We start from the raw sequence: 24,459 nt of genomic DNA, 5'->3' as shown, positions 1-24,459 counted from the left end.
TGTGACCACAACACTCACTTGCAATCATAGAATTTGTAGAGTTGTAAAGAGACCCCAAGGGTCATCCAGTCCAACCCGGGCCATGCAAGTATCTCAACACATCGTCCTCCACCCAACCATCCCAGGCCCTGCTTAGCTTTGCAAATGAGAGCCATACTGGGCAACCTGAGCGTCCTCGCCCCCCATACTGTGTGTGTGTGTGTGTGTGTGCGCGCGCACACACACACACACACAGTATACGGATTCCAGAGACTCATGTGAATGAAGAGTTGCAGTGGGGGTAATCTCCATATACATATCAACATACACACACTCCTGTCTGGCATGGGGTGCCCTGAGTGACCCCATAAGAGCCACAATGGGGATCCTGAGTGTAAAAAAAAAACCCCTACACGTTGCTGGACTCCAGGGACTCCAGGAGGGTGGCTTTGATGATTTGGGGGGGGGTCAACACATGCATGCACACATACCCCCCTGTCTGTGACCCCCACCCCAACCTCTCCCCACACCCCTCATAAGAGCCAGTGAGGAACCTATGTACCCTCCCCCCTGCAGGAAAACCCACCCCCGCCGCCGTCGTCGTTGTGGCTCCCATCTCCCATCAGCCCCCGCGGCGGGCGGCCAACCCCCTCAGGTAACTGGCGCGAGTTACCTGGCCGGGCGGCCACAGGTTCCCACCCGGACCCCGCCGAGGCCGCCTTCGCCCCACCTGCTGCCCCTCCTCGCCGCCGTCTTCGCCTGGGTCGCCTTATGGCCGCGCGGGCTGCTGCGCCCCCATCGAGGGCTCCTCTATGAGGGAGGCGGCCTGTCGCTGCTGCTGCTGCTCCTCTTCCGCCGCGCCCGCCGCCTCAGCCGCGTTTCCATGGAGCGGCCGTTACCGCGCCCGCCGCTGCTCCTCCTCCATCTCCCGCCCTCCCACCGTCCCTTAGCAACGCGGGCGGGGTGGGGCCCTCCCTGCCCAGCGTGCGGAACGACGGGCCGCTCGGCAAATCCGGAGGCAGGTCCCTCCCCCGGCTCCGCGAGCAGGCTAGGGGCCAATCGGAGCCCAGCCGAGGGACGTGGGGGGACGTCACGTGATCGCCCAAGATGGCGGCCCCCGCGGGAAGGGCGTGCGCCTGGCCAGTGCGGTAGCCGAGAGTCGCCTTTTTTTTTTTAACCAGAGTCGGACGCCGCGCCAGCGGAATAAATTTTCTAACGGCTTGCAGAGCTTTAGGGCTCGAGGTGAGTTTTTCCCGGCGGGTATGTTTGCATGGAGGAAGCAGCGCTCAAGGTCACGCTGGACGTCAAATGTGGGGAGACTATGGAGTATGGTGGGTTTGAGGTTACGGGGTGGGGGCAGGGGCGAAACTAGGCTCTGTTTCACCCAGGTCAATAACTCAGCTTCCCACACACACCCCATGTATTTACGTACACACACGCACAGGCTGGGAGCCTCAGTGGTGCCCCTCTGGAGGCTTTCCCCGGGGCAACTTCACCCGCCCCCGGTAGCTAACGGCTCTGGGTGGGGCCTCCCTGATGAGACTTTCCCTTTATTTAAAATTAGAGCCTTATTCCTGTGGTGCTTATGCCCGTGCAGGCGTGTATAAAATTGCAGTCATTTATGAGTGTGGCTTTCCCCCTGCTTTGTGGTAAGTGAAAATTAGTACATAGTGAGCATAGTATGTTCTTTTTTATTTTTAAAGTACTGTTGTTGGCATCTGTTAGGCTTGGAAGACAATGGAGGAGAGCGCCTTCAGCGGTGAAGTCAAAAGGTTGGAGAGTTACATCTGTAACAGCGTCTGAAGAGATTGATACGGGGGAGACAGGATGCATTACTGCAGCAGCGCAACTGGGCACCTTAATCAGCCCCAGCGGCAACAAAACATGTCTCTCCCATATTGGTTTCTACAGCCACAGCAGGTGCTGCAACCTTCCAACAGCTTGACTACACCCCCACAGGCTCATCCCCGAGACAGATGGATGACACTAACAAATCTATATAGCAGTTAACAGCAGTGATTGTTAATGAAATACAAAGAAAATATCCAAATGTAATTGAGGGCAGGAGGGTTGTTTCTTTAGAAGAAATGTGAATTTAGGGGTTTTTCTTAGCAGTACATTGACACTGCATGAGCTTGTAAAAGGAAGGACTAAAGAAGTATGAGGATTGGCTCAATTCTTAACTGTTCCCATTGCCTGGAAAATGTGGCTCTCAGGGTGGAAATAGTGTTAGAAACTGGGATGGAAAATTCTGGAGTCATTCGCTTGTACAGGCAGCAACATATTTATGTGCATGCAGTTGATATGCGACCATGCAGGCACAGATTGCAGTGACCCGGAAGGAGGCGAAATGCAGTGTGGGGTTATGTGCACTACACTGTCATGCTCAGTGACTTGGAACATAACTCCAGTGCGAATCGGGGATTGCCTGTATAGCTGAAAGCAACAGGATACAATTGAGGACTTCATACCTGCCCTCTAGCAACTCCATTGTGTGGGTCAGATTTAACTCTGAACTGTGTGCCAGGTTACTTAGTGTATCCCATCGAACTAAACTGGAACAACCTTACTAACCAAGCCAGTGTCAAATATGTTAGATCAATGGACTTCTCCCATTTTCAATCTGATATAAGGAGTGGGGGCATGCATGCATATACAAATTAGGACTGAGGGAATTTATGGTGTCCTTGGGGTTTTTTGTGTGTTAAGCGGCAGCAGTGGGCTGCTCCACGCGCAATAAATGGGGAAACCCAGCCAGATGGGCGGGGTATAAATAATAATTATACATGGACCACCTGCTGCCTCCCCACCAGCTGTAAGGCAGGCTGAGTGGGAGGAGGCAGATAGGCTACAGAGGCCCAGCCGTGTGCCCCAGCCCTATGGTTACGGTATTTTTTTCTATATTTAATTGCTACATTCCATGTATAAGACGACCCATTGTTTTACACTTACACTCTTATACACGGGAAAATGCGGTATTCTGTTTCTTGGACTATACGGTGTGTAGTAGAATCCAAGAGCTGGCAGAATGTGGCATCTGCTGGCTTCTCTCGACAGCAATTTTCACAAACCATTATATCTGGGTCATTAAATATGTTCTTCTTTCAGTCATGTTGCTGGTGTGTCTGATGTACATACATACATACATACATACATACTCATTTCTGTAATCAGTACCATTTCGTTTTCTTTCCCAGTGCTCCAGGGACTAAGATGGCAAGAGAGTTTATCGAACCTGCTTCAGGAAAAAAAGTTCATATTGCAAGTACAGACATATCTGAAATCCTGAAAGAAAGGTTTGAGCGGCTTTCAGCAGGAGATCAGTGAGTGGCCTTCGCAAATTTAAAAATATTTTAAAGTGGGTTTTTTTTCTGTTCCCATTTTCTAAGCATTGAAGAATTTGCCTTGTTGTACATGGTGCAATTAACAGGTAGGCAGCCGTGTTGGTCTGCCATAGTCGAAACAAAATTTAAAAATTCCTTCCAGTAGTACCTTAGAGACCAACTACGGTAAGTTTGTCATTGGTGTGAGCTTTCGTGTGCATGCACTTCTTCAGATACACTGAAACAAGACATCAGACCCTTATATATAGTGAGAGGGTGGAGAGGGATATTACTCAGAAGGGTGGTGGGAATGGGTGATTGGCTGACAGGTGTGGTAAACCTGTTGACGACTGCAATTGGTCTTACGGGGAAAAGCAAGGGGTGAGATGGCTTTATCGTGTATAATGAGATAAGAATCCAATGTCACTATTCAGGCCAGGTCTCTCCATGGTTTGAAGTTTGGTAATAAGTTGCAATTCAGCAACTTCTCGTCTATTTCTGAAATTCTTTTGTAACAAGACAGCAAACCAGAGACCTGGTCTGAATAGCCACATTGGATTCTTATCTCATTATACATGAGATCTCACCCCTTGCTTTTTCCTGTAAGACCAATTACAGTCGTCAACAGTTACAGTTAGGCAGCCATGTCGGTCTGATGTAGTCGAAACAAAATCATCTTCTTCACAGAAACAGTAATATCTGAAGAAGTATGCATGCACACAAAAGCTCATACCAATGACAAACGTAGTTGGTCTCTAAGGTGCTACTGGGAGGAATTATTATTATTATTTTATGGTGCAAGTGGTTTGTGAAGAATGGAGCCCACGTGATACCATGCAAAATACCACATGGAAGCCTATGCCAAGTCTCTGGTTTCCTCCATTCACAAAAATAGGGAATGCTGACTAGCAGGATTAGCAAGATAAACATTAAGGAGAATGTTGGCTGTTGAAACCAATGTGACTTGAAATGACACTTTTATTTACCATAGTTTGACTTTTAATTGCATCCTTTTATCTTAAAAGACAGGTCCCAGGACTTCAGAAAATGTATTTAGTAGTCATACCTCGGGTTGCGTCTGCTGCGGGTTGTGTTTTTTCGTGATACGAACACGGCAGATGCGCGTGCATGTGCAGAAGCACTCTATCGCACTTTCATGCGTGAAAGTTCCACTCGGGTTGTGGACTTTTTGGGGTGTGAACGGCACCCTGGAACGGATCAGGTCCATAACCTGAGGTACCACTGTATTGTCAGTTGAAGTAACTGAAGACCACACATTGCTTTTTATATATGACCCCAACATGTATAAAAAATACAACCCTCTGCTATACAGAAATATAAAAACGTTTGTAAAACATTTCTCCCAAGAGACTAGCAAAATCTTCAAACCAGTTTTAAAGATCTGCTAGGTTTCTGGCCAGTGACTATGGTTGTCATTAGAAGCTGAAGTGATGTACAGTGGTACCTCTACTTACAGATAACTCTACTTATGAATGTTTCTACTTACGAATGGAGCTCCGTCCGCCATCTTGGATGTGGTTTAGATAGGATTTTTTCTACTTACGAATTTTTAGATAGGGTTGCTTCTACTTACGAATTTTTTCTCCCAATGCATTCCTATGGGATTCGACTTACAATTTTTTTTGACTTACAAATGTGCGTTCGGAACGCATTAAATTCGTAAGTAGAGGTACCACTGTATTTACTATGGTCCCTCCTGCTGCTCCTTCTATAGCTGCTCACAAAATGCTTACATCCTCCACCGGAGCCTCAGAGTATTGTAAAAGGACAACTGTTCACTCTAAGCATAGACCTGGCAATCCTATGGACACTTGGTATAGTTTTCCAATTAACAAGAGGACTTATAGCTCAGTAAGTAGGATTGCAATCCCAAGTATTTTGTTGCAGCTGTGGAAATCATTGTCCCGTTTTAATACTGCAAGTGGGTGTATCTGTCAGCTCTAACAGGACACAGCAACATACCGGTAGCACTCAGGGATATACGCCAAGAATACAGTATTTGTCTGGTTTCAGAAATGTGCTGCTTTGCACAGCACACAAGGAGGATACAACTCTCCTCATACACCATATTTGTAGATGCACAGATATTAGCAATAGCTGAAATGTTTTTTTTCCCTTTTCTTCCACAGGCGTTTTTTTCAATCTGGATCCACGTTCCTTGCTTTTAATGGAAGTCTCTGCGGCTTAGTATCGAATAGCTTGTTTAGGCGTGCCCTGAATGTAACGCAAGCTCGTTTCGTATCTGCTCTGCCCATGGCTGTTTTACCGTACATTTCAACTGTGGTCGCTTATGAATGTTTCATTAATCGGCCTTTAATGGAAGGTACGTTATCTGCATTCAAATCGAACTGTAACCCTTGAAATGTCTGTGCTGGAAAGGATGTATTAGCCACACTGGCACCAGGTTACCTACTCGCAAGGCAAGAGGCTGTTTGGATTACTCCCGAGATATGCAGGGCTATAGAAACTTGTTCCTTTAGCTCTTTGTATTCCTCTCCCTTCTTGAGAAAATAAAATGAGCTTAAGGTGCAGGTGAGTTGGGGAGTGCCCCACCCACTTTTGACTTTGACCCAATCAACTGATGGTGTGCAAGAAGTTTCCCCTGAAGGAATGTGCCCTCCTAATGCAAAAAGGTTACCCACCCTGGTTATAAAATAATGGAAGAGTACCAGTTCTTTAAAACAGTAAATCTGAAAGTTGGTGTTACTGTTGTTTCTATACTTTTCCAAAGCATCTCAAAAGAAACTCACTATATAGATGTAGGTAATTGTTTTTAGCATCCAAAATGAAGAGCCTTCTTGCATTCAAAAAGATTATCTTAGTCCCCTTTGAGTGTGAACTGCAGGATAATGCTGTTAAAATTACTTCCAAATACTCAACCTTCCATCTTGCCCAGTTACCAGCGGTGATGATTCTGGATCATGTTGCTGTCCATACCGGTATTTTGGTGGAGAGTAGTCTATAGTGCAGTCCAATGCACTGGCTTCTCTTTTCAAGGCACACTTCAGTCCCTCTTGTGGCATATATTTAGGGAATCTCAGGAATATTTTGCAGCAATACTTTTATGACGGGTGCTGTTGAAATCTGAGCAGCTTATCAGCCTAACAAAGTCTAATCACAATTAGGAAAGCAGATTTTAAGATGCTGTGATGCAAGCCTGCAATAGAGATGCTGTCAATACAGTCGTACCTCGGGTTACGAACTCCGCAAACCCAGAAGTATTTTCGCCGCATGCGTGTTCTGCGCAGAAGCAGTGCATGCGGTTTGCGCACATGCACAAAAAATCGAGGAAATTGTGCTTTGCGCATAATGGCGCTTCAGGTTACAACCATTTCAGGTTACGAACTGCGTCCCGGAACAGATCGTGTTCGCAACCCGAGGTACCACTGTACATCAGTTAATTCTCATAATGCTATTTGTCTGCAAATTTAAGTCAGACTTAGAACTAATTTTTCCAGCTTATCTATTTCATTCTCCAGGTGATCTAAATTGTGCAACTTGCGCCTGGATCAGAGGTGGTTTAATTGGAGGAGTAATAGGTTGCATCTACCCTGCTTTCCTAGCTCTACCTTTGAATGCAGCTCTTGCAAACAGGTACGATTTTAATCTTCTATGTAAACTCAGCTCTTACATGTGCAGTTTTGGAAGATCCATTGCACTGACAGGGGACGGAGGGGGGGGGGTGCTACCAGTGTTGGGACCATGAGCTGTTCACCCCTATGTGGGAAATCCCTAAAATGGAATTTCAATTTAAAACGTACATTGTTTTTCCACACCAGACTTGAGTTTTCTAGGATTACCTAAACTGATTTCCAAGTATAGTTTCCCCTCCACCACTCTCCTCAGACATCCATTGTCTGGGTTAATCTGCTTGAATCACAAGCATTTGCTATTGCTCTTTCATTCCTGAACACCACCCGAAAGGGAAATTTGAATAATGGACCAACAACAAACTGGTTGTAAAATAAATAGGTGTAACAAAGTCCACTTCATTAGCTTGTGCCTAATGCAGTGTTTTCTGGCAACAATATGGAGCCATTAGTCTGCACCTTTTCTGGCATCATGTAATTCGGTCCCCTTTCACATGTTGTGGCTGTATTTAATTAACACATCTTTTGTCCATATATAGAATTTGCTCAGTTATTGCTTCACTTTTAGTATAATTATGATGTAGTACACAGAAAGATGCAGTATCTATACAATTTGAAAGCCTAATCTTAAGACAACTGACGGGGAGACTTGATTTACTTTCTTTGTTAACTAAAGAGAGTTTGTGAACTGCTACTCCATCAGAGATAACTTTCTTAATAAAGGCTGGATTTAACAGTAGCCTAGAGTTTGCAAATTGTCAAGCTAATTCTTATTTCCACCCCACCCCAGGTATTTAACAACTCCCATGCCAGGCCAAGAAAACATGCTGCGCTACTGGATGATGGTTTGCAAACCCGTTTACAAAAGGATAAGATTTGCTGCAATCTTTCAAATTGCATTGGGAGCATACCTGACCTCAAAAAGTCATGAAATATACATTAAAATGCTGCAGTTGCCCCAGCCTGGAGAAGACCCTGAAGAAATAAAAAATAAAATTTGAATTTATGCAATCATTACTTATTTGATTTTTCTTCATCTAAATCATCCTGCTAGTGTTTTTGTTTTTTAAAGTAGCTCTTAGCATACTGAGCAAGCCTTGGGACCTCATGGTGAAAGGTCAGTACTTTTGCCTGTGCTTCCCCCCCCCCCCTTTCTTTCTTTCTTTTTGGTATGGGGGATAGGTGGAAAGTAATACCCTGTGATAAAGGAGACGAGTATACTTTGAATAAACCTTTGTGGTGACGGTGGACAGAGGTTTCCCTATTGATCACAGAATTTTAAATTGGAAGGGACCATGAGGATCATCTAGTCCAACCTCCTGCAATGCAGGGAATCCTATTGTACGTAATACCATGGATGTGACCAGCCGGTGTGTCTTGCTTTTACCTTTTCTTTTTTAAAAAAGCGTAGCTTCCATTAACAGGTGAGAGAACATTGCATCAAGGCTACCTTCCAGGAATGTTTTGCAACGAGTGGCTGACAAAGCAGCAGCCTGCAGAGCACTGAAAAGCTCTGGAGTTTTATTTTTGAGATTGTAAGTTGTTTTAAACTGTTTTAAATACTATTGTGTTTTATTGTTGTAACCCGCTTGGGCGGCACATAAGTAAATAAAGAACAACAAAATTCCCTAGAGCTCTTCAGTGCCCTGCAGATTGCTTACCTGACCATATTCCCCTGGAAGGGAAGCAAGAGATCTTGATTGTGCATCATTTAACACCCAGGGTACAACAAACTCCTACTAACCTCCCTGTTGTACAGTCTTAAGAATTAGCAGATCTGCACAATTCCCATGATGGATGCCACCAGTATCTGAAGAAGTGTGCATGCACACGAAAGCTCATACCAAAATATAAACTTAGTTGGTCTTTAAGGTGCTACTGAAGGAATTTTTTTATTTTGCTTGGCTTATGGAAAGTGGTATTTATGACCCCCTGCTTGCAGTGGTCCATGTTTGTTCTTGCTGACAAATGTTTTAATCTATGTTGCCAAAATACGGTATTTTTTTATTCAAGACCGTTCTCACCATAATAAAATGTGCAAGGTAAATATTTCTATTTCTACATTATTCTCAATTCTCATCACAGCATGGGATATGTGAATTAAATTTTGTTTTCTAGAACACAGAACTCACCAATCTGAACACATTACTCAAGGCAGGACCACTCCTCTGTTTAAACAAATGCATTTTTCCATTCTTATAGACCACGCATCCCCAAACTTTGGCCCTCCAGATGTTTTGGACTACAATTCCCATCTTCCCCGACCACTGATCCTGTTAGCTAGGGATCATGGGAGTTGCAGGCCAAAACATCTGGAGGGCCAGAGTTTTGGGATGCCTGTTATATACCATGCTACTACAAAATCGCTATATATTCAAATGGCTTATAATCAACTTTGAGAATGTGCTCCAGAGAGACAAAGAATGTGTATATGTATGGCAGCAGCATCTAAGGTATAAAATGACTGTCAGTCCTCACCCTGGTTTCTTATGAGTTGCAAACTGGTCTTAATATGCTAGTAACTGACTGTGAAGGGATTTTTCCACGCTCAAGTAATCAAAGAACCCAGCCCTCAAACAAGTGAGAATTCAACTTGGCATCATCAGATGTAAGAATTTGAACTTTACACCCTTGCATAAGCCACCTTGGGTTGAAGAAGCAAACATGAACATTCCTTCTCATAATTTATGTCTAAATGGACAAATGTTCAGTAGTGTAAAGGTGTTTGCTTTTTGTGCTTTTGTTTTTTAACTGACATAGTGTATGTCCCCAACAAACCTTTTAGCAATTTTGGGAACAAGACAGATACATCCTATCTACTCGAAACAAAAAATAAAAAAAATTCCTTCCAGTAGCACCTTAGAGACCAACTAAGTTTGTCATTGGTATGAGCTTTCATGTGCATGCACACTTCTTCAGATACCATGCACACAAAAGCTCATACCTATGAGAAACTTAGTTGGTCTCTAAGGTGCTACTGGAATTTTTTTTTACTTTTTGTTTCGACTACGTCAGACCAACATGGCTATCTACCTGTAATTAATCCTATATAATGTTTTTCAAACTGGATACTAAAAACCAGATGAACCTTATCTAACATTTTGCAGGTAAATGTTTTGCTGCAGTACAAAAATGTCAAACAAAAGATTTCTATTTTTGGTTAAATGGTAGCAGATGGAAACAGTATTCATTTTGTTGGATGCCAATGTGAGACATGGCTCTCCACAATTACTTTGATGCCATCTGTCCAGGAAGTTATAGGATGCAGAATAATGATTCCCCCCACGATACTACTAAGCTGTTTAAAAGAAAAAATAAACGAGAGAGGTTAATTTGCGGTATTAAGACGCACACACATTTACATCATATTTTCTAACTGAGATACTAAAAAAAAAAAGCCTTATTTTCCCAACAGTGGTATAGTGCAGGCCAAAAAAGAATGACAACATTTAAAAGCTGGTGTATTTGAAGTCTTTATTTCCTATCAGCTTCTACCTGATACTAAGACAAGTCAACCACTGGTAATACAGTGGTTCCTCTGGTTACAAACTTAATTCATTCCAGAGGTCCATTCTTAAGCTGAAACCTTTCTTATCCTGAGGCACGCATTTGCTAATGGGGCCTCCTGCTGCATGCACAATTTCCGTTCGCATCCTGGGACAAAGTTCACAACCAGGAGCAGCTACCTCCGGGTTAGCGGAGCTCATAACCTGAAGCGTTCATAACCAGAGGTACCTCTGTACTAGATAAAATTTGAGCTACAGTGGTACCTCCGGTTGCGCAGGGAATCCATTCCGGAGCTCCGGTTGGATGCAAATGTGTGCATATCCAGAGGCGTCTGTTCTGCACACAGCGCAGTAGAGCGCTTCTGCGTATGCGGCAAAACCCAGAAAAATACTTCCAGGTTTGCCACGTGCCTAACCCGAAGGATACGCAACCATAGGTGTGCGTATCCAGAGGTACCACTGTTACGAACAGGATCCATTCCAGAGGCCCAGCCATATCCCAAAATTTTTATAACTCTGGACTGTTTCCGCACATGATGCCCCAGAGCGCTTCTGCACACACGCGAGCAGCAAACCCACTTTTGGGTTTGCCGCATTCACAACCCGAAGATTACATAACCCAAATGTAACGTAACCCAAGGGTCCACTGTATTTCCTTCTTGGGAAATCTGATTTGCATGCAGAAATTCCTAGCTTCACTTTTCAGCATTTCAATGAAGGGATGTGAGCAATCCAGGTCTGAAACCCTGTCTGGCAATGTTGACAATACTTACTTTTTATAGTAAGGGTCATGCCAGATAACCATTTTAACACTTCCCTTCATGACAAGGGGAACTATTAGGATTTCAATACTTTCCTTCAGCAGAGTCTTAAAAATTTAGTTATACAGTATCCAAGAACATATTTAAAAAGAGTCTTAAACTCAAGGTGTTTACAGACCCAATCACTGCTGCTTTGCTTTAAGCTGGAAGTGGAATGGCAACACTGTTTCCAGAGTCCCATATGTATGTATGTTTGTATGTAGGTAGGTAGGTAGAGAGAGATACAGTATAGATATATAGATACATTATATAATGGCAATAAAAAGGTAATGAAAAGGGGGATGCTCCATTGCTGTATGGAATAGGAGCCACTGACATCTAAGAGGGAGATAGCTGGAGCAAAGTCTGTTCAAGCCCTCACCAGTCTGCATTAACATTCCAAAAAAATGTTCTACTGTGGGGCTGGATTTTTCTGAGCTCCAAAAAACATACACTAAACAGAAAACTTGAGGACATTTTGCTTATGCCACCAAGAGCTCCTTGGAGAAAAGGTGGATGAGTAGATGAGCCTATTGAACTTTATGGCAGAGCACTAATTGGGCCACAACTAGTCTTGTTGCAAACAGAATTATTTTATCACTGACTTGCTCTCAATAATTTAATCTTAGAAAAAGAGGACAGCCAGCAAAAGCTGGTTAACTAGCTCCCAGTGCAATCATAACATGTTCCCAGCACAGCAATGCATAATTTTTAACAGCCAACATGAACGTAAAAATAGCACTGAGTGCTGAATAGCAAACAGTAAGTAATCTACAGCAGCTTGCTTTTTCCTGCAGTTCAAATATTATTAATGCTTTCCTAATCTGATATATTATTGTTTGCATACACATAATGGTAAAACAGGTGGTTTTGATTATATTTTACTATACATTATGCTACTTATTTGTTTAAAAAAGTACATAACAACCTATTGCAAAACATCAGGGACATCACAACATTAAAATATTTTAAAGCAATCATGAAAGTGTCTGGCTACTCAAGGGATATTTTAAAGAACTGCGTAGGTTTGCTGACAAGTATTTAAAAGACTCTTGGAAAGCACAAAGCAAGGATGCTTTTTGGACACAATTATCTCATATGTGCAGAGCTAAATGTAATGTGACCTCTTAATGACCTGAGCAAGAGGATGTGAATAAAATACATGGTGATTTTCTGCATTACTGCAAATTCTGATTAATAACCCTAAATCAGCAACTCTTAACATAGCCACTGATCATATATAGAAAATGCTCTGAACAGCAGCATTAATCCAACCCCAACTACAGCAAGAAATGAGCTGCATAAACCACAGTGCTGCTTTGATATCACACCAACTATTTCCCAACTATGTCACACCAGTCAACATTTAAAAAGCCATTCAATGAAATTAAAATTTTATAACTTAAGATTTAAAAGAATCCTTTGAGCCTGTAACTGGAAGATCAACACATTTTTTTATTAGGACACTGTGTTCTCATAAGTATGACACAACTAGTTACACAGAAACATTCACACATATTTCAAGTACTATTATTCAAGGCTTCAATTTCAAGAAAATATTCAACAATACTCAACCAACTGATTAGCAAGAAAAAAAAGGTTTGCAATTTTATTTGGCTTCAACATGCTTCAATAGGCACTAAAATCCCTGCAGTCATATTTTTGAGATTTTTGCTAAGCAGGTGTGTCATTTGCCTTGTTGAAAAAGAGCTGCTCGCTTTGTATACAGATGCAACAGCTTATTCTTCAAGGGGCAATGACACGCAAGGTGGATCAACTACCCAGAATGTTTTTTATCTAACAAAGTATTTCAATAATACAAAATTAAAAGAGAGAATGTCTGCTTTCACAGAAATGCCACATTAACAAAATGTGTATTGTGAAAAGCAATTGTTAAAATGCATCAACTTCAGAAACTATGCAGCATTGTGACAGCAAATTGTGGCCTGTCAACTGGAAAGGTACTAGGAACAAAAAGGAGGGGATGTTGAGCCTAGTTTTTTGAAAAACAACAGCACTAGGTCATAAGGAGCAATGATGGGACTATGTAATGTACTGCTCCCATAAACACAGAATGCTGAATAAGAGTATAATTTAAAATTGATTAGGGTTATGAATGGGTTATGAATAGCTAGAGGACTTTCCAAGATTGCACTCATTTACAGCAACTGGTGTATGGGGACTATCCCAAGATATGTACAGGTATACAGATTTGTCCTGTGTTGGGTTGCAATTTCCCCCAGAAAAGGGATGCCAGCCACTCTGTATAAGTTCATATAGGCAGATAAGTTCAGATAGGCAGATAAGAAATACACCTGCACTACAGATATAACCCAAAACATGAACAGCCATATAAATGACTTTATAGTTCATGCGAGGCTCATGGTCTCTGCTATGCTGAAAGGATGTACTTAAAATAATTTAGACAATCAACTGAGAATAAGGAGGAAATTGATGTAGGAGAACAAGTGCTTTTTCACATTGTTACTTTTCACATTAGTATTATACTCATTTCCTTGATAGGCTGTACTATTCAACACATTCACATAATTTTGCAGTGTTGTTTTAAAGTAAAATGCTGCAAAAGCCCTGTTACCTTTCCCCCTTTTTAATCATACTACCTTTTAAAATAAAGCAGGAAGTGTGCCAGCAGCTGGTCCCGTCTCTTCTGCCCCATGACAGCTGTATCCACTTCAGCATAAAGAAAAACAAGGATGCTAAATACACATATACTTTATTAAACAGTGAGGGTTCACAAAGAATCGTATCTCCTTGTACTCAAATTAACTCCTAAATGATTCTGATAACTGATTATGTGTTTAACAGGAAGTATTCCATACAAATACCAAGAGAACAAAAATAATATGGAGAAACCTCCTTTAGGAGGCATACTTTTTCCAGATTTAACATTCTTTGTGGAACCCCACTTTACATTTTCACACCCCTTATTTCCCCCAATTTACAGAAATTAAAGTATTAACCATTTTAATACAACAGAAAAAGTTGGAAGTGTTTGACAACAGAAACTTTTCCTCAACCCTAGACATGGACAGTTGCAGGAACACTATGAAGATGAACATTTGTTCACCTATTTTTCTCTCTCATTAGGAACACATCAGATTGATATGCCAATTTCATTTTACTACAACAATTTAAGAGACCTGTATGTGCCTTAATTATGAAAACTAATTCCAATGGGCTGTGATAGAAGGCTTAATTTTTTGGAATAAATAAGTGTTTAGTAATAGTCATACAGTGCAGTCTTCGAACTGTACGTAACAGTGCAAAGGGGTCAGTATTGTTGAGCACTCCTGCTTGCAAAATTACTGTTCTCATTTACATTCTTAGATTAGTAAGATAGAAAGTACCCAACTATGTCAGGATCTTGGTACTTTTATTTGGACATGTCCTACCCCTAGCCAACATGGGAAGATAATAGTGATGACTTTGGGAGGTTAAGCATAGATGCAATAGTAAGAAGCAGCCTTTCTCAACCTTCCCAGATGTTGGACTACCACTCCCATCATCCCTGCCTGCTGCCCCTGCTGGCTATGGATGATGTGAGTTGCAGTCCAACAGCATATGAGGACCCAAGGTTGGGAAAGGCTGAGTTAGAGCCTTATTTCACTGGTGAAATCCATCAAAGACGAATGTATGGGACTTATTTGTGCCTTAAAAAGTTCATCCTCACCATCTTAATTAGTAGACTGATTTTCATCCCCCTTTCTCCACATTCAAATGTATGGCCAAACATACATTTAAGCAGCACCCGTTTTTGAAAACTTCACCTACTCTTAAAAACTCTGCATAAAATAACATCCACATCTGTCCTGATAAAGCCTTTCCGAAAATAATGAATGACTGGAAAAGGCTATGCAGCTTGACTAACCATTAAATTGCAAGTTGCTCAATCAGGGTCATCTGATTCTACAAAATGTCTCCGGGGCTTCTGAACTCTTCTAAAGACTGGTCCAGACCAAGTAATAAGAAACCCCAGAGTAAGCATCAATGCACTGTTGTCTGATACCACATTATGGGAATATATGGATCCTTACCAGGTTGCGAGGTGGAAAACGACTGTTCTTTTAACCCCTACACAACGGAGCCTGGCAGGGCAACCACCTAAAAGAGAAACTGTCAGAGAAGTTTAATAGTAATGTATAACAGATGCGATATAATTTCACATGCATGTTTTAAACTACCTGCTGCACGGTATTACTATTCTGCTCTTAAGTCTGTCCAGAGACGATGTCAACTTTACGCTTCCCAGAAATGCAGGCTAGATTTTTATCTGCCAGATTTTTACTGGCAACCAACACCAGGTGCCGCCATTTCAGGCAATCATTTTTGTCTTTATTTTTTAAAAAACAAAGCCACCTGGCAGTCTCGAACTGTGCCATCTGCGTGCCAGTGTGAGAAATGTCCTGACCATTGTGTGGCTTAAAAAACGAGTCCTTTGTTTATAACACGGCCAAACAGGCACCCCGGCATCCATCCGTCCTGTTCACACGCACGCGAAAGTCTGCACTTTTTTTAAACTCTCTGCTACGGAAGGGAAGGAACATGCTAGTTTTCTGACTATACCCCCCGTTTGTGCGCTGCGCGTTTATGTCTGCTTGCTGTGGCTTGCTTTCCTCCCTCTCTCTTCCGCTCTGTCCTCTGACTGCCTCCTCCACTATAAAGCACACACCCCCTGGGCGATCGCGGGCAGGCACCCCGAGACAAAAAATGTTATGTTCTGCGTAGTTAGGAGCTAAGAAGATGCGGAATACTTGACCCTACATTTTGGAGGCGAGGGTAGAGGAGTAGGAGTAGGAGTCGGCGGTGGAGGGAGGCGAGGCGGCCGCCGCCAAAGCAGAGCCCACCGCCGCCCGCCGGGCGCAAGCCGAGCAGAACTCCACCGAAACCTGGTCGCGGTCCACGTGCAGGCAGATGCCGCCGGCGCTGGGGGAAGCCGCCCTCTTGCGCTCGCCTCCCTCGGGCACCACCGGCAGGGCGTAGTCGTGGTCGCCGCTGGCCTCGTAGGCCGGCCTCGCCTCCAGCACGGCCGCCGCCCCGTCCTCGAAGAGGCCGCTGCTGCTGATGCGGAGCCCCACTCTGCCATCGCCGGCCAAGCGGCTGAGGAGCCTCCCCAGGGCGCTCTGGTTGGCCAGCACGGCGCGCAGGTAGCTGGTCTCCCTCTCCAGGTCGCGCAGGCGGCGGCACAGGCCGCGGTTGCGGTCGCGAAGGCCGCGGTTCTCGGCCGCCAGGCCTTGCAGGCGGCTCTCCAGACCCATTACGTACTGCTTCTTCCGCTGGCGGTTCAGGCGAGCCGCGGCCGCGGCCTTCAGGCGGCTGCTCCCCGCTGGCCGCGCGGGGCGACGGCCCTGCTGCTGCTGCGGCCTCTGCTGCTGCTTCGGCTGCTCCTCTTCCTCCTCAGTCTCTGCGCAGGCCCGCTCCGGGCTCGCCAACCAGCCCGGCCGGTTCTCGGTCGCCACCACCGCCGCCTCCAGCCAGTCGTCCAGCTCCAGCTCCAGGCCCGCCGGGAAGAGCAGCTCGCCGCCACCCACCTCCTCGAGGGAAGAAGAATCGTCGCTGTCCTCGCGGCGCGGCTGCGGGGCTTCGTCGCCCGCCTCGGCCCGGCTGCCGCTCCTGGCGGGAAGGGGCGCTTTGCTCGGGGATGGGCAGGCCGACGAACTGGCCAGCAGCTGGGCCAGGCTGTGGCGCATAATGGCGGCGGCGGGCGGGCGGGCAGGCCCGAGCTACCGCCGCCGCCTCACTCCCAGCCCTCCTGAATCAGCTCCGGCTGGGCCCACCTGGGCTGCTGCGTTTCTGCCTCAGCGGGAAAGCGCGGCTGCTTCTTCCCCCGCTCGCCTTCCGCGCCTCTGAGGGAAGAGGAGGAAGCGAGCCCGCCTTGCGCCTCCGTCGGGCCGTTAATGGCGGAGAAGGCGGACCCGGGCGGTTGGCGCCTGCGCACTGGCTCGAAGGCTCTCCCTCGAGGGGCAGAAAATGGCGGAGGCGGGACCGTCCCCCTCGCCCTCCCGTTTACCTCAGAGTGGGAGCTTTAAAGGCGAGGTGATTCTGCACAGGGCTGGGTCTTGTAAATGACGGGCCTTGTTTATGCTCGCTTGTATTTAGCTATTAAAAGGTAAAGGGACCCCTCACCATTAGGTCCAGTCGTGACCGACTCTGGGGTTGCGGCGCTCATCTCGCGTTATTGGCCGAGGGAGCCGGCGTATAGCTTCCAGGTCATGTGGCCAGCATGACAAAGCCGCTTCTGGTGAACCAGAGCAGCACATGGAAACGCCGTTTACCTTCCCACTGTAGCGGTTCCTATTTATCTACTTGCATTTTGACGTGCTTTCGAACTGCTAGGTTCGAAATTTATAATTATTATTATTATATACCTCGCGGTATAGGGTGGTATATAAAGTAAATTTAAAATAATAACTTTTTTTGTCCCCTCCTTTCCCCCCTGGCGGTACTCAGTTTTTCCATTTTTTAAATTGCATTTCTACATGCAACATTTCCTTTCAAGGAGCTCTAGGTGGCGTGCAGATACCCCTTTCACATTTCTCTCATGAAAAAAAAGGTCCTATTCTACTATTATTACTATTACTATTACTATTATTACTACTGCTATTTATAGGGCTACCAAATGTCCAGAATTTTCCAGGCATTGCTGGAAAACAGTGTCCGGGTTTTTTTTGGGGGGGGGAGTAATAACTGCTGAATGTCAGGTACAATCCAGATGTATGGCAGCCCATGTCGGAAGTCTAGATTTTGGCGAATTTCCTTAAAAATAGCTGAAAAGACTTCATTTTCTTTTTTTAGATTTTGCAAAAAGAAAAGAAATCTCAACTACAACTTTGGCACCAAAAAAAACACAACTCAGCAAAAAAAAAAAAGCTCAATTACCAATTTATATTTATATAGGTACTTGTTGCTTGTACTGTAATCATTTGCTTCTTGATCCTTACCAGTTCCATCCAGTAGTGAGCCCAACTGATGCCACTGCAATTATTATTTTTATTAATTATTATATTTATTAGTTGCTTCCATTTGCCATGGCAACTGGAAAAAAATACATCAAAAAATACATATCTCAATCTCAGTAACATAAGAATGGTTGTGTTCCTACTCTAAAAAAACTTATCTTAAAACTGGTATCTAAAATAGGGGGGAAAATGATCTGGTAAAATATTATTTTATTTTCTCAAAGGATGTAGCAAAGCTACAGCAAAGCTGACAGCAAAGGCTTACGCTATGAAATGTCGGAGTTTGGTATTTAATTCTTTCTCTTTCGTAAGCAACTCTGTGCTGTGCTTCTTGTACGCCTCAAAATGCATCCGGAGCTCAGTGTAGGCTTGCTGAGCGCCATCCAGCCGCCTCCGCAGGTCTCGCACCCGGAGGTTGCAGTCCACTGCTACAGCCTCCGCCTCAAAGCGCAGCTCCGCCGCCTGCTTGGCTTTCTCCATCTCTTCCGCCTTCTTCTCCAGCTCCGCAATCTCCCTTTGCTTGTCCTGTAGCACCTTGCCTCTGTCCATCGCCAGGCTTAGCAGCTCCTCCTTCTCCTTGGTCAGCTTCTCCAGCTTGGCTTGCAAGGTGCAGTCCACCTCTCTTAGCTTCTCTTCCGCTTGCTGCAGTTCCTCCGTGACGTGACTGTGTTTCTCCTCCAGGATACCCAGCCGGCTTCTCAGCGACTTGATTTCCTCGGCCTTAGATTTGGCTTCCTGCTGGTGGGCTTCCAAAAGTTCCTTCTCTCGCTCTTTGGCGTGGCGGCTGTCCTGTTCGTAACGTTCCTTTAAGGACTCCGTTTCACCCAAGAGTTTCTCAAGCTCAGAAGTGAGCTGGGCCACCTGGGCCTCTTTCTCTTCCAAAGCCTGGCAGAAGAGGTTCTGGTTCTCCACGCGCAAGCGGTGGTTCTCTTCCCTCAGCTGCATGTTCTGCCTCTTGTGCTCGTCCTTGAAATGGATCATATCCTCATGGTTGGCAGCCAGATCCATGAAGCGCTCTTCCAGCTGCTGCACGCGACGCGCCTGGTTCTCCAGCTGCAGAGCATCCGCCATCCTCCGTTCCTCCAGGTCCATGTTGATCTCCTCCAGGGCCTTGCAGCGCAAGAGCTGCTCGTCTGCTCGCTTCTTGAGGATGCAAATCAGCTGGGACTGCTCATGGAGCCGTGAGCGGAGCATAGCCTTTTCCCCCTTCTCCCCATCGGAGAGACCTTGGAGTTTCTCCAAGGTCTCAAAGGGGTCGCCCATGCTCCAGTCTGCATCATCTTCTTCTTCAACCTCCTTTGGTACCTTGGGAAAGGCCATTCCCAGACTCTTCCCATCCTGAGGCATGTTGAAGAACTGCTGCCTCTACTCAATGCTGCAGAGTTGTGCATTCAAAACTTCTGCTGTTGGCCTGAAAAGCAGTTGGTGCAAACGTTCCAAGAATCCCGTGATGTCATAAGCCAAGAACTGCTGGGCTTTCTAGTACCAGCGTGCTTTGCAGGGGTCTCCTGACCTTGTTGCATTCCTTCTGCACTGCAGGTGGGAAACGCAAGGGAGGGCGGGAATCGATGCAACACACCAGCCTGGCCAGGAACAAAAGCCACCACACTAAATCAGTGCTTAGTTTCCTAATCAAAGATAAACAGTACCTATGAGAGCTTCACCTCTTATGTAATCCCCCCCCAAAAAAGAGATGCATTCCCTGTTAAATCCAAAGTGACTCTTAGCTTCATTTTCCTGAGTTATGCATAGATATGGCCATTGAAATCAATGGTCTTCCTGTTAGCAGCAACATAGCTACGGAATTCTCCTTCCCTTGGGTAGCCCAACCGGATCCTTATGTCTGGGTGTTAAGATGAGCAGTGAATGCATTCCTGTTCCACCATACGGTAAATGGATGCATGCGCACCATATATTTAAAGAATGTGGTTTACTCCAAATAATGTTAGGAATGGTAGTTTTTCTTAATGGTGCTGGGAATTGTAGCTCTGTGAAAAGTAAACAAAAGTTCCCAGGATTTGTATGGTGTGTGTACACTACGTTAATTATTCTTCTACCCTAGCAGTGCCTGGTGCTGATGCACCTGTTTCTTTTAGCTCTCTGTTACGTGTGGTGTTGCTGAGATTTTATTGGAAAATGTATTTTAGAATTGTTGTAAGATGCCTTAAACCCTCACTGTTGAAAGATGAGATAGAATTTGTATTTAAACAAATAAATGTGCATATGATTGGGCTATAAATGCATTATACTGATACTTTGACATATACACTGATAAAAACTATACTATAGTTCTATACATTGTTCCATATAACCCTGTACTATAGTTACTATAGAAGTATTTCAGCAGCAGCCCAGTGATTCACTCATAGAGCCCCAACTACAACAACACATGACCCACTATTTGCAGCTGAATATTTTATTTAAGGATACTGAACAGCGATCTATCAAACAAAAGGGGGGAAAGCCTAGTTCAGCAGTCCACAACAATATTGTTGCTAGATTGCCACCTGATTACTGTGTAGGCGGTTCCTTTAAAAGCAAAGCCTGATTTCCATTTGGGTGGGGTTTGACAAAAGAATGTTAACAGCCCTTAATGGTGCATCGGATGTCTTTTTACAGGAGTTCATTGTAAAAGATGGGTTGATGAAATTCTAGATGGGCGGTAGGGGGTTCTACAGCACAAGCTGAATCCTTTTTCCATTAAGCACTGGTGGGCAGTAAGGAAATTTTACCATCAAGAAAGATGCATTAGTGGGTGGTAGGCATTAAAAGGTTGACTACCTGGTCTACACTCTTCCACTTATGCTCTACTTGTGTATATCTGCAAGTAAACAAAATACTACAACATGGCATTCACTTCCAGTTCTCTCTTCCCCAAAGGAAGATAAGCCCTGATAATGCTGTTCCTACTAGTTCTCACTGCTTGGGCAAGTGGCGAATGCCTCAGATTATCATTTATTATAAAAAATTAAAAAAACCATTCCAGTAGCACCTTAGAGACCAACTAAGTTTGTCATTAGTATGAGCTTTCATGTGCATGCACACTTCTTCAGATTGTTCTCATACCAATGACAAACTTAGTTGGTCTCTAAGGTGCTACTGAAAAGAATTTTTGTATTTTGTTTCGACTACAGCAGACCAACACAGCTACCGGTACCTACCTGTATTTATTATAAAGGCATTCATATATGTGACTCTTTATACAGTGCATAAGCAGAAGAGCAGAATTCCACCTGACCTGAGAAACTTACCATATTATGATTAGAGTCAATGGACAGCTTTAGGGTGGGTACTGGGAGCTAGCACAATTGAATGTACTTGTTTTTAATTTTAGCTATGTTGATGGTTAAAGGGTTAAGACAAAAAAAAACTTTATGGAAGGGGTCTGGTTTGAACTGGGAGTTAAAAGAATAGAGAGAAGGGAGGTACCATGTAAACATTGAATTATGTGGCTCTTTCTCTCCCGGTAACAATTATTTAATCCACACTATAGTCTTATGACTAATCCCAATGCTTGCTAGAATTCCAATTTTTAATCACAGGCATGCTGGGAACAGATATGCATGCTGTCTAATTAGCACAGTTCATAATTAATATATTGGGTGGGGGAGTGTGTTGTTCTTATTACAACTCTGTCTATGCTTGTTTGTTAATCAGCAGAGCTTCTGAGTACATATTGAATAATGTTTCAAGGCTAAACAATGTAATGGTTAAATGGCAACGTATAACTAATGAACATACTACTCTTTCCTAAAAATGGTCAAAGGGACTCTGTTTTGGGAACACACCCCTCAACACCAGGGTGGTATCAGATCCCTGAAGCTGGATGGGGTTGAACTGAGGGATTAAAGGAGGATCTAGCCTGAGAGAAAATAAAGATTTGACTATGAAGGTTTTCTTACTCTTAACTGCACAATTCTGTACATATCTACTCAGAAGTAAGCCCCACTGAGTTCAGTGGAGCTTATTCCTAGGTAAATAAGAGTGCACAATATTACAAGCTATAAAATAAGTTGCAATAAGTTCAGTGCTCTTATAATAAAAACAAATTTGTACATCAGAATACTTCCAGTTGTTGTTACAACATTCAGAAAAGGACATCCAATTTCATTTCAGCAGATATTGGTGTCATCATGTTTCTTTTATACTCATACATAACTATCTGGTTTTGCCATTTAAAAATAGCATTTATAATTTATTTATCTATTTTTTTTTAAAAAAAGTTAATCAAAGAGCCATAAAATGTTTCCTTACCAGGCCTTTATTCTTTTACTATCTTGGTCTGACAGCCTTGTTGAGTTTGCATCTCCATGGCAATAAGATTTAAGCAGACTCCTTGCCAAGTGTAGAGCGAGGCCAAACAAGAAACAATGCATCCTGGAAGCTTAACAAGCTCTGGAAAGCACGTTCCTTGGCTGTGACCTCTGCGATAGATGTCTCCTTCCTTTCCCTCCCAAAGGAAGCCTAAAAATGACTAGCAGCTCACCACTCTTACTGCTAACTCTGAAATAATATCGTTGCCCTAAGAATCAAATGAGGAAGAAATAAAAGGTACCTATGTGCTGTGGTTTAAACCACTGAGCCTTGGGCTTGCCGATTAGAAGGTCGGCAGTTCGAATACCCGCGACGGGGTGAGCTCCCGTTGCTCAGTCCCAGCTCCTGCCAACCTAGCAGTTCGAAAGCACGCCAAAAAGTGGAAGATTAGTAGGTACCGCTTCAGCGGGAGGTTAACGGTGTTTCCGTGTGCTGCTCTGGTGTTGGTGTTCCGTTGTGGAAGCCGCTTAGTCATGCTGGCCACATGACCCGAAAAACTGTCTGCAGAGCGGACAAACCCTGGCTCCCCTGGCCTGTAAAGCAAGATGGGCGCTGCAACCCCAGAGTCATTCACGGCTGGACTTAACTGTCAGGGGTCCCTTTACCTTTTTATGTTCTTAGAAACCCGGCTCTTAAAAAACAAAAACAAAACAAACACCAGTAACTTACCAATGAGAAAAAGAATCAGAATATGGGCAAGAACTTGCATAATGGGGCTATTAGTACTTTCCCAGCTATGTTTACTCAAAGTTCTCTTGCAGTTTCTGACATCAAGTTATTTCTCTTCTGTTCCACATCATTAGGCCAGATAATTCTTCCCACTGGCAGCTGCACAACAGACCAGTATCCATGGAAAGGTAGTACAAACTGATGCTTAGAAAATAAGTTCAGGTGTGCTCAGGTGTTTAGTGAACCTCTATCAGGCTGAACCAGATATATCCAAGCATAACTGAAAGTGCAAGGGGGGAGGAGTTTTTTATTTGACTTCCTTTTCAGAACAGAACGCAACTGGAAAGCGAATGCACCACCAAAAAAAAAAAGCATGAAGAGCTAAGGCAGCATGCTGCTTCGTCTCTCTTGCAATTTCAACACTTGCTCATCTGAGCATATACATGGTTTCTAACAGACTTTTTGAGTTTAGAAACTGAGAGCAAATAAAGTTCCAAATCTTACAACATTCAATTACAATGCATAAAAGTGTTTGCTCCTGTTTTAGGTATCACTTCCTGTTTTGCCCAAATGGTGGCACTTGAGAACATTTTAAAAGCCCTGACGCACTGAAAAAGTCAGCAGCACATTTTGCAATCGAGGTGTTTTTGTTTGTTTGTTTGAAGTCTCACTTTAGCTTCACCAACAGTAAAAGCTAGTAAAAAGATAAGAGTGATGGTGAACCGTGTTTGAACAAAGTGAACAGGGTCTTGCTTACAGAAAAGAGGAGGAGGAAGAAGAGTATCTGCAATTTCAAGGACGTTAGTAAGTTGAACAATCTGTAAAAGTCTTCCATCTTTGCAGGTACTGTATTTAAAGCTCTCCAGTTCTAATGGCTTGTGCAACATGGAAATAACAGAAGCTGGAACTACACTTTTATAGCAGAGGTAGGGCTGCCCCACCCCACCTCAGCCCTCAGCCCCAAGCTGCCTTTCCCTGTCATGTTTAGGAATGCTCAATACTTGATGACATTCAGCTGTGAAGTTGCCCCAACGCTCACCAGCAGAGGCCAATAGTGTAGAATAGATGCTTCTTTCTGCAGGATGTTGTCATGTCACACAGTAATCATTAGGCCTTAGAGGAGGGAGGGAAGCAAGACACAGGGGTGGCTGTTCTTCAGTGAAACACAGGTGCAATGTCTAGTTCCAACCTAATATACAAGAGATTGAATCCCACACCAATGCTTACCATTAACATCCACGTTTGCAACCGCTAATTACAGATTTTCCCAATTCGAACAA

At 44.1% G+C, this 24,459-nt stretch overlaps 4 protein-coding genes and 1 long non-coding RNA gene across 9 annotated transcripts in view; 1 reads left to right on the top strand and 4 right to left on the bottom strand.

The window, feature by feature from the left end:
- The window catches only part of DLG2 (discs large MAGUK scaffold protein 2), an 835,907-nt gene extending 835,000 nt beyond the window's left edge, over nucleotides 1–907 (bottom strand). For all 4 annotated transcript variants that reach the window (XM_088668833.1, XM_088668834.1, XM_088668835.1 and 1 more), the window contains exon 1: nucleotides 710–907. The gene's annotated coding sequence lies outside the window, so the exon portion shown is untranslated. The remainder of the gene's footprint in view (nucleotides 1–709) is intronic.
- Nucleotides 908–1,078: 171 nt separating this feature from the next.
- On the top strand, nucleotides 1,079–7,930 carry LOC118084715 (transmembrane protein 126A). Its single transcript, XM_035114545.3, has 5 exons — nucleotides 1,079–1,221; nucleotides 3,177–3,302; nucleotides 5,453–5,646; nucleotides 6,803–6,917; nucleotides 7,704–7,930. The coding sequence occupies exons 2-5, from the start codon at nucleotides 3,193–3,195 to the stop codon at nucleotides 7,912–7,914; spliced, it is 630 nt and encodes a 209-aa protein (XP_034970436.2). The 5' UTR covers nucleotides 1,079–1,221; nucleotides 3,177–3,192; the 3' UTR covers nucleotides 7,915–7,930.
- On the bottom strand, nucleotides 7,867–8,279 carry LOC148686048 (uncharacterized). The gene is made up of 2 exons (XR_015949798.1): nucleotides 8,146–8,279; nucleotides 7,867–8,063 (listed from the first exon to the last, which is right to left on the bottom strand). It is a non-coding gene; the product is annotated as an uncharacterized LOC148686048 (long non-coding RNA).
- A 4,375-nt stretch (nucleotides 8,280–12,654) lies between these two features.
- Nucleotides 12,655–18,033, bottom strand: CREBZF (CREB/ATF bZIP transcription factor). Its single transcript, XM_035114544.3, has 3 exons — nucleotides 16,002–18,033; nucleotides 15,275–15,353; nucleotides 12,655–13,910 (listed from the first exon to the last, which is right to left on the bottom strand). Exons 1-2 carry the CDS (start codon nucleotides 16,925–16,927, stop codon nucleotides 15,305–15,307), a joined length of 975 nt encoding a protein of 324 aa, XP_034970435.2. The 5' UTR covers nucleotides 16,928–18,033; the 3' UTR covers nucleotides 12,655–13,910; nucleotides 15,275–15,304.
- Nucleotides 18,034–18,224: 191 nt separating this feature from the next.
- Nucleotides 18,225–23,109, bottom strand: CCDC89 (coiled-coil domain containing 89). 2 transcript variants are annotated; one of them, XM_088668843.1, is made up of 2 exons: nucleotides 22,752–23,109; nucleotides 18,225–19,779 (listed from the first exon to the last, which is right to left on the bottom strand). In XM_088668843.1, the coding sequence occupies exon 2, from the start codon at nucleotides 19,541–19,543 to the stop codon at nucleotides 18,458–18,460; it is 1,086 nt and encodes a 361-aa protein (XP_088524969.1). In that variant the 5' UTR covers nucleotides 19,544–19,779; nucleotides 22,752–23,109; the 3' UTR covers nucleotides 18,225–18,457. The 2 variants fall into 2 exon arrangements, with proteins under 2 accessions (XP_088524969.1, XP_034970434.1); XM_035114543.3 differs by lacking the exon at nucleotides 22,752–23,109 and adding an exon at nucleotides 22,451–22,577.
- Between the last annotated feature and the right edge of the window lie 1,350 nt (nucleotides 23,110–24,459).

Source organism: Zootoca vivipara, chromosome 4, assembly GCF_965207765.1.
Source record: "Zootoca vivipara chromosome 4, rZooViv2.hap1.1, whole genome shotgun sequence".
Lineage (NCBI taxonomy): Eukaryota > Metazoa > Chordata > Lepidosauria > Squamata > Lacertidae > Zootoca > Zootoca vivipara.
Note: the sequence above shows the minus strand (reverse complement) of the source record. Positions and strands in the feature narration are given on the sequence as shown.

Bases quoted from the DNA above. Each gene is read 5' to 3' on its own strand.
- LOC118084715 (XM_035114545.3), top strand. From the start codon at position 3,193: ATGGCAAGAGAGTTTATCGAACCTGCTTCAGGAAAAAAAGTTCATATT. The intron at 3,303-5,452 runs GTGAGTGGCCTT...TTTCTTCCACAG, and splicing joins CGGCTTTCAGCAGGAGATCA to GCGTTTTTTTCAATCTGGAT. The intron at 5,647-6,802 runs GTACGTTATCTG...TTCATTCTCCAG, and splicing joins TAATCGGCCTTTAATGGAAG to GTGATCTAAATTGTGCAACT.
- CREBZF (XM_035114544.3), bottom strand. From the start codon at position 16,927: ATGCGCCACAGCCTGGCCCAGCTGCTGGCCAGTTCGTCGGCCTGCCCA. The intron at 15,354-16,001 runs GTAGGGTCAAGT...CTTCTCTGACAG, and splicing joins TCTACCCTCGCCTCCAAAAT to TTTCTCTTTTAGGTGGTTGC.
- CCDC89 (XM_088668843.1), bottom strand. From the start codon at position 19,543: ATGCCTCAGGATGGGAAGAGTCTGGGAATGGCCTTTCCCAAGGTACCA.